Raw genomic sequence first — 10,000 nt, 5'->3', positions numbered from 1 at the left:
CTGATTACAAATTTAAGACCACTTGAAAATCTTTAAAAAGAAACCTTCTTTTTTTAGGATAGATTTTAAACTCCTCCCACTTAAGATTACCAATACTACAACCTACAAGGTTATGAAAAAAAAGCTGAATTCTAAACATTTAATTCAGAAATTTACATATATATATATATATTGTAACTTCCTTCAGTCTTGAGAGACTATGGATACCCACTCTAAGAGTGCCGGTGCGTGGAATTTTGTGCCAAAAGTTGCGCAATTTTCAACCACACCTTTCCTGAGTCGTTGTTGTTAAACCAGTGGAAAGTGGGGGTCCAGAACGACTAGAAACAATGCAGAGATAAGCGGAAAGCACATACAGTGCTTAAAATTCCCAAATGGTCACCCATCTGGTACTAGCAAGGCTCAACGTTGCTTAACGTGTGCCAACGTGATTATTCCGCATATATATATATACATATATATATATATATATATATATATATATATATAAATGTGATGTGGTGTGTTGCACACAGGGCCTTTGAGCGTGTAGTGTTGTAGCTTAGTGAATGTGTAGAGTGCTTAGCTGCTTGGCTTTCAGGTGCTTTGCTCCTCTTGCTTCCAGCTGTAACCGCCACCTATACTCGCAAGAGTGAAGGGGAGGCAGTTTAGTAAGCCCTGCCCACTGGTGGTTAGAGCGTCTCACTGGTCAAGACTCGCATGCCACCTCCTCGTGGTACATCACGGTTTAACTGGGTACCTTGCGGCCCCAGGCTAAGTGTATGTGGGATCTCGGAGTAGTCTGGAGCCCCAGAGGTGTTGAGTGCATGGCCCTCCGGCGTGAGGACACGCCCTGGCTTACACCAATCCAGACCCCAGCTATGTGGTCAAATAGCAAAATGTCATCTCGGCAGCAGGAGTTGGCAGTCATGGTATGAGCGCAGCTGATATATTTTTCAACCACCGGTCTCCCATGGCGGATCACTGAGCGGATGAATCAAGAACGATCAACGGTCAGGGATCAACACCCAGTTAGCGGGTACTGCGGGGCAACCTACCACTGCTCCAGCTGTCGCACTCCTGTGCTCCGCTGGGGTCCGCAATGTTGGGTCCAGAGGTGGATGTTCTGTTCTGGGCATGCACTCATCCACTACTTCCCTGCCCCGGCGCTTGACGTTTCAGGCAACTACTATGGATATGTCAAGAATAAATTCTCAGCGACTGGCAATTCGGGAGCCCCCTGCAGTCGGGGGTGCTGTCGTTGCTCGGCAGGGCCCGCGTTCTAGGCAGGCGCGCCCCGGTCGACATCCTGCTACTGCCTCCCCACTACACCTGGCCTGCTGGAATGTCCGCTCCCTTGGGGTGACTTCCTCTCTTGACAGTTTTCATCCTCGGAAGTCTGCTGTTATCGACCTGGAATTACTCCGGTTGGGGGTGGATGTCTCAGCACTAGGCGAGACATGGCTCACTGGAAATGGCTCCATACGTGAAGCTAACTTCACATTTTACTGGACTGGCTACCCTGACTTGGAGAGACCAAAACATGGAGTGGGTTTTGCCATCTGCAACAAGCTGCTCAGCTTTGTCGAAACTCCCGTCGCCATCTCTCCCAGATTAATGTCACTACAGCTACACACCACCTCTGGTCCAGTGTCCCTATTGTCTGCCTACGCCCCAACCCTCACCTCGCCGGATGACCAGAAAGATGCTTTCTATCTCCAGCTGAGTGAGACCCTCTCCAAAATCGACCGCGGTCACCGCATAATCATCCTGGGTGATCTCAACGCTCGAGTAGGCAGTAACACCAATGCCTGGCCTGATGTCCTGGGTCCTCACGGAGTGGGCTCTATGAATGAAAATGGACAGCGTCTTCTGGAACTCTGTGCTACACACAGGCTGTGCATCCCATCAACCTTCTTTAAGGGCTCACCGTGGTCGAAGATGACATGGCAACACCCACGCTCTAAGCGCTGGCACCAGCTGGACCATGTGATCACTCAAAAGAAGCACCTCCAGGATATCATCCACTGCAGGACAATGCACTCTGCGGACTGTGACACAGACCACTCACTTGTGCGCTGTAAGCTTAAACTAAAGCCAAAGAAAATCCACCTGTCTTGCTCAAAACCACTTTCAACGCTCAATGTTCTTGCTACTAAGTCCAAGGAGAAATGCCAACATTTTCAAGCTTCAATACAATCCACCTTTGTCCAGTCTGCACCCCCTCAGGATGCTGCCTCTGCCTGGCTGCGGATTCGTGACACTGTTGGAGTTTGCGCACTCTCCAGTTTTGGTAGACGTACAGTAAAGCAGCCGGACTGGTTCAGACACCACGCGGACACACTCCATCAAGCACTAGCAGAAAAGCGAGCGGCAAGACTGGCTGTGATGCAGGACCCCTCTCCTCAAGCTACTAGCCTCTGGAAGCAGAGCCGCTCAAAAGTGCAGCGCCTAACTCGAGAGGCTAAACACAACTATTGGAGTGACATCTCCAAGCGTGCTGAAGACTGCTCTGCCACCGGCAACACTGGTGGCATGTACCAAGCTCTGAAAGAGGCTCTAGGTCCTCCTGTGAAGAAATCATCTCCTTTGCGATCTCTGACCGGAGAACTACTCACCAATCCTGATGATCAGCTTGACCGTTGGGTGGAGCACTACAGCTCACTGTATGCTCAACCTGTAGCAGCTAGTGAGGCTGCTATAATAGCTGCTGTTCCCCAACTACCAGTCCTCCATGAGCTAGATTACGACATCACCATCGATGAAGTACACAAGACCATCAAGCTACTGAGGAACAACAAAGCCCCCGGCGTGGATGGGCTACCTTCAGAAATCTTCAGATGCGGTGGTGACTCACTAACTGAGGAACTCCATCATCTCTTCTCAATCTGCTGGAATGAAGGTACTATTCCCGATGAACTTCGTAACGCCAACATAGTTACCCTGTATAAGAACAAAGGGTTTCGCTGCGACTGCAACAACTACCGTGGCATATCTCTACTTTCCCAGCCTGGAAAGATCTATGCCCGCTTAGTCCTGCCACGTCTCCAGATTATTGCCAACAGAATTCTTCCTGAGAGTCAATGTGGCTTTCGACCTGGCCGCTCTACCACTGACATGATCTTTTCTGTTCGTCAGATCCAGGAGAAATGCATTGAGCAAGGCCGTCCTCTCTATGCAGTTTTCGTTGACTTGACGAAGGCCTTTGATTATGTTAGCAGATCAGGGCTATTTCTAGTCCTCCGTCTACTGGGCTGCCCTCCCAAACTCCTGAAAACCATACAAGAATTTCACGATCAGATGAAGGCTACAGTACAGTTTGAGGGCTCTCGTTCTAAAGAGTTCCCCATCTCTTGTGGTGTCAAGCAAGGCTGCGTGTTAGCTCCTACTCTGTTCGGAATATATTTCTCAGCTGTTCTGCGCCGAGCCTTCCCAAACCCAACTGGAGTGCTCCTTCACACTCGCAGTACTGGAGGCCTATTCAACCTGGCCAGGCTACGCTCAAAAACTATGGTTAACCGCGTACAGATCCGTGAACTCCTGTACGCTGATGATGCTGCCTTCATCGCCAACTCGGAGGTTGAGCTTCAGGCAATGTGCTCCTCCTTTGCTTCTGCCTGCGAGGAGTTTGGTCTCAAAATCAGCCTAGGCAAGACGGTGGTCTTTGCCCAGCCTGCTGGGCTTTCACCCATAATAACCGTAAACAATCATGTACTGTCAAACGTCACCAAGTTCACTTACTTGGGTTCTACAGTTGATAACACCAACAGTCTTGATTGTGAACTGGACTCCCGCATTGGAAAGGCATCATCAACTTTCGGCAGGCTTAGTGAGAGAGTCTGGAAGAACAAGTCCCTCTCGCTACACCTAAAGATCAAGGTTTACGAGGCCTGCATCCTCAGCACTCTCCTGTATGGCAGTGAGACTTGGTGCACCTACCGCCGACACGAACACCGTCTGAACGCCTTCCACTTCCGATGCCTGCGCACAATTCTTGGATTCACATGGAAGGATCATGTACCAAACACAGCTATCCTCTCCACGACCAAGAGTACTGACATGTACACAGTGCTGCGCATCCGTCGCTTACGTTGGGCTGGCCACACCTGCCGCATGGACGACAGCCGGCTACCAAAAGCACTTCTCTTTGGAGAGATAGCTGATGCCCCTCGCTGTGCTGGCAGGCCACGCCTCCGCTACAAGGATGTCCTGAAACGTGACCTCCAGGTCTTCGGCATCCCTCACAACACTTGGGAAACCTCTGCCGGCAACCGAGCAAAGTGGCAAGCTGCTATAAGATCTGGTGCCAAAAGATCCTGCCAGCAATACACAGACTTCCTGAACTGTAGAAGACTGAAGCGCCTTGCCAATCGTCGTCCTCGACGTTAAGGGCCTATGTATGTATGTATATATATATATATATATATATATATATATATATGTCTCGGCAGCCGTGTCAAACGCATATCTTATTTTTCTTTTATTAATATTATTGGAATTTTTCCCCTTTTCCTTGTACATATTTGTGAATTATTCCATGGATTTCGGCCATTTGGATTATTTTGGACCATCTTCCAATTACATGATTTCCTTGGATTTTACTTGTGCAAATGGAAATTCAATTAACTTTCTTGGATTTATATTTTTTGATTTTACCTTCCACCAGACTATCCATTCACATGAAATCACCTTTTTCTTCACCATATTCCCTCTGCTTCACTTTTTTTTGTTTTCAAGTAAGATCTTTGACTTACTTGTTGTTTGATCAAATACTTCTGTATGCAAAATCCGATCCCGCATTTTGCTAATTCTTACTCTCTGATGAGAAGGAAAGTATTTCTTCGAAACTCCGCTGATTAGGGACTATCCACTTATCAAGTGTTTCCTTTTCAGATTAAATATGTTTTTAACTCTTTTTCAAAGTGTGTGTATATATATATATATATATATATATATATATATATATATATATATATACATGCACGCATACACACACGCATGAAAGAATCTAACCATGTTAATATATATATATATACACACACACACACACACACACATATATATATACACACACGCATGAAAGAATCTAACCATATTAATACACACACACACACACACACAAATGAAGAATCTAACCATATTAATATAAATATATATATATACACATACACACACAAATATATATATATGTATATATACACACAAATATATATATATATATATATATATGTATATTCAGACATACACACAAATGAAGAATCTAACCATATTAATATAAATATATATATATATACACATACACACACAAATATATATATATGTATATATACACACAAATATATATATATGTATGTATATTCAGACATATATATATATGTATATATACACACAAATGAAGAATCTAACCATATTAATACACACACATACACACACACAAAAGAAGAATCTAACCATATTAATATAAATATATATATATATATATACATACACACACAAATATATATATATGTATATATACACACAAATATATATATATATATGTATGTATATTCAGACATACACACAAATGAAGAATCTAACCATATTAATATTTTATCTCGTTAATCACTCGCAATTTCCGTATTTCCTTTATAAGAAACTCTTTGAAATGTTATCAACACTTTTTCTTTTTATTGTTGTCATTTCAATTTCACTCTTAGTAATTAATTTTCTACAATCTTCTATCATCATCACATATTATTCATAATAATTACCTTATAAGACATGCGTATGTGTCTATCTCGTGTCACCGTAACTTTGCTATATTGTTTTATTTATTATTAACTAGCAGTTGAGCCCGGCTTTGTTCGGGCCCTATGTACTGTTCATAACTTTATGTGCATATATATATATATATATATATATATATATATATATATATATATATATATATATTAATGAAAACAAAGGGATGTAGTGTTTACCTGATATACGCTATGGTAAACTTCAAACTAATATAAATAACATTATTTATATATAGAAAAGTTAAACCCAATCGATTTAAAAAAAGCTCAATACGCAATAGAGAGTAGAGCTTTTTATAAGAGAAATACATTGTTTTTTGGAGTATTCAGTCGAACAATAAATTTTGATTGTAAAGTTCAACTTACAGTTTTAATTTTCTTTCTCTTATATATATATATATATATATATATATATATATATATATATATATATATATATATATATATATATATAAAGAAGTTTGACGCATGTCCAGGTAACATACATCTAAAATTTCAAATGTTTAGACACAAAATTGGCGGAGAAGTTTGGTAGAGTCTGCAAAGGTCAACTCTGTAAACTTTGACCTCTTGGCAGTCAAATTTTCGAAATATGTCTCAAACTCCTACAAAAGTGTTGCAGATAGAACCCCTCCCCCCCGTGACCAGATACATCTGATACTACATTAATCAGATTAGGTAAATAAGTACTTTTCAGTTAAAAAAGAGAAAAAAGGTGGTATAACAATATAGTGGTGTCTATGTTTGCGCCGGGCATTTGTAAGATGGAAATATTGTTAATCACGGCAGCAATATACAAGTTTAGTTATTATTTATTGTTGTTGTGTTTGGCATTCTTTTGGCTTTTTCCCCATTTCATGTAATGCGTATATATTCAAAGATTTTCATATAGAAATAAGTGTTTTTTTCTTTGTATTAAGAAAAAGCAACTTGTGTTTAATATTTGTCCCCCTTTTCATTCTTTTTCCTTGACAGTCTTCAATTAAAGTGCCCGACTGGGTGACAAGCGAACTCATTCTTAACTCTGACAGTTCCAGCACTGCAGCTTGTACAGCTGACAGCCGGCAACACCGAAACAACTGCCATTGTAAACATTCAAGTGCAACTACTTTCGCAACCAACCATGAGAAAAGGTAAGTTCAAACTTTTGATGCTTTTTACACGCCAAAGATCATTCCAAGTTTTACTAAAAGAAAAGTTTTGTTTTTTCAAGATGGCTGTCAGGAAAGTTATAGAAATAATTTAAGTAAGGCCGTCAAGATGGTCACACTTTTGAAATGTGAGAGAAATATGTCTTGTATTTTAAAAAGAGAGAACTTCGTAATATAGCTAAATTTCAATTTAAAGTGCTCAACATATTCGAGATTAATAATTTTTAATAAATACATATTTTTAATATTTAAATATATATATATATATATATATATATATATATATATATATATATGGTAGGTAGGTAGGCTCGAACCCGAAGCCTTGAGGTCAAGGTGGAAAAGAAAGTGTGAAAAAACCTGATATTTTATCGCTCGGCCACGACGGGAAAGGAACTGAAAAGCGTTTTAATTTAACGATTAAAAAGTTAAGTGACAGGTGTGTGAATTTAAGGAGGTCAAACATCACGCGACTTAACTTTGACTGTAAGCCAGTTTTCCCAAGATGTTGGGGAAAACCAGCTCCCCATAAAAAGGGGAGTGTCCAAATGAATAGCAATTTCTGATATAATGGGTTTTGGCTGCATTGATCAAGGTTCATTGTTTTCTGGACGTCCCCACACAAGTGCCAGGGCATTGCCTTTTCTACGGATTCAGTTTCGCTTATATACGGAAAAGCCAAACAAATATGCAGAGATTTAAAAAAAATCGCGAAAATAGCATGTAAAAGTCATCCAAATTAAAGACACACATATGTCGTTTCATGAATTGGAGATATTACAATCTAGGGAGTATATAAAAAGTTCTAAGAAACAGTGACCCTCACCCAAGCGCCCCCCCCAAGTCTTTGCTGGACATACACAAAAAATGCACACACACACTAACACACATTTTGCCTTTTATATATATAGACTAGTGGGGGTGCCCGGCGTTGCTCAGGTGTAAAAGAAAAAAAAAACAATTTGGTAGGACGGAACCCGAAGCCCTGAGGCAAATAACCTGACAACTTACCACGACGCTATGCGGGCAGAGAAGTGAATGAAAGTGAAATTAAACACTTAAAAAAGCAGTTGGTTAAATGAACATGTGGTTTTCTAGGTCAAACATCACACCATAGTAGTAGAGAAAATGAAATCACAGCGCGAATTTTGTAACATAATAAAAGATTCAGATGACCTCGTTTCATAAATCGGACATATTATAATCTAGAAAGTATATAAAAAGTTGTAAGATTTAGTGACCCCTCTACACCCCCCCCCTCCTGAAAAAGCTTTTGGTGGACATACAAAAAAAATACACACAAACATAAATACACATTTTTGCTTTTATATTATAGATCATATTGGATCCAAGATATAGTAATGATTTCAAAAGTTTTTAAAAAAAATTACTTGTGCTACCACTAAGAATCGAAATCAAAATGTTTAGCTTACAATTTATTTTTTCCTTTGACATTAATGTCTGAGCTTTGAAGACATGTTTGCTGTAAGGCTAAAAATTAAAACATGAACCAATAGCTATTACATTACCCATGCATATACGTAATGCCATCATTCAACCTTCACCAGGCAAATTCCATTTTTTAATTTTCACACTTTTGTGCCGATTTTCCCCTGCTAAAACACAAATATAAAGTTTCGCATGAGTTTTAATACCCTATATATTAAGTTTCATGTCCGTAGACCAAAAACTGACAAGTTTTTTAGGCAAACTTTTTTTAAACAAATATATATATATGCATACATAAATATATATAGAAAGAGTTTTGTGTTTACTATAGTCTTTTACGCAAATATTACGCGTATAAATAATGGAGAATATCACGTAATACTTAACTGAAGATGATCATCCCATAAGAAAACAGAAAAATCTAATAGGGAATTAATTAAAATAAATGTTTTAAAGAAAATGCAAATTTGCTAGATCTGTTGCAGATTAATGCAGTTCCACAACCCATATATAACAAAGTTTTGTTTTTTTAAATAATATTGAAAAAAGGGTTTTTAATATGGATATCAATACACACACGCAAATTTTGTTTTTTAAATTATAGAAGTATAGATGTGTGTGTTGTGTAATGTTACATTTTCTTAGCAACATTGAGTTGAGAATTAATACTATATGCTTTGAAATATTTAATTATATAGATTTAAAACCAAAATAAAATGACTACAATTCGAAATAAGCTTACTTATGTTTTAGTCCAATACGTGACAGCATGTAAAAGAGACGTTAAACCAAAAATGATGATGATGATGATGATGATGATGATGATGATGATGATAGCAATTTTTGTCTCGTTTTTACTCTGTTTGTATTGGATATCCAATTTATTACTATTTAAAAACAAAAGATGGAAAATGTCATCGATTGTATTTGATAAGCAAATCTAAGACAAAATGTTATACGCTAGTAACTAACATTAGAGTTATTTAATATTTGCATTAATCACACTTGCAAAACTTAGTTAATAATATTGGCAGTACTCTATGTTTTCGAAATATAGATGCTCCCAAAATGGGGGCATCACATTAATGAAAAGGAACAATGTTTCCTCTCTTGGTATTTAGGCAATGCTTTTTCGTAGAATGATATTTGAATATGTTGAGTTGTCGATTTTGCACAAATAAGTCATAACATTATGCACAATATATCCTCCTTTAGCTTTAATGCGTTTTCATATAATATATGTGTGTGTGTGTGTATATGCAGGTGTGTCTATATATATGCATATCTGTATATATGCATGTCTATATGTGTGTATATATGCATGTCTGTATATGTGTGTATATATATACATGTCTGTATATGTGTGTGTTTATATGCATATATATATATATATATATATATATATATATATATATATATATATATATATATATATATATACTAGCATTTCAGCCTGGCGTTGCCCAGGTTTTTGTAGGTGTGTATAGAGCAAAAACAAAAAAGTGGTAGTAGGAAGGCAGGCTCGAACCCGTACCGCGATGGAGGAAAAGAATGGGGAAAAACGTGACGTCTTTGCACCACCAAACCGGAAATGACGTAAGTTTAAATTAAGGCTAGTCAATCGAAAGGAGGGGATGA

The 10,000-nt window shown here is 38.9% G+C and overlaps 1 protein-coding gene across 2 annotated transcripts in view; it reads left to right on the top strand.

The window, feature by feature from the left end:
- LOC145249765 (centrosomal protein of 112 kDa-like) overlaps positions 1–10,000 on the top strand; it is a 777,157-nt gene that overhangs the window by 404,237 nt on the left and 362,920 nt on the right. For both annotated transcript variants that reach the window (XM_080111687.1, XM_080111688.1), the window contains one exon: positions 6,738–6,895. In XM_080111687.1, the coding sequence (XP_079967813.1) occupies positions 6,738–6,895 (158 nt within the window). The remainder of the gene's footprint in view (positions 1–6,737; positions 6,896–10,000) is intronic.

Source organism: Euprymna scolopes, chromosome 28, assembly GCF_053919585.1.
Source record: "Euprymna scolopes isolate OS-2025 chromosome 28, ASM5391958v1, whole genome shotgun sequence".
NCBI classification, from domain to species: Eukaryota; Metazoa; Mollusca; class Cephalopoda; order Sepiida; family Sepiolidae; genus Euprymna; species Euprymna scolopes.
Note: the sequence above shows the minus strand (reverse complement) of the source record. Positions and strands in the feature narration are given on the sequence as shown.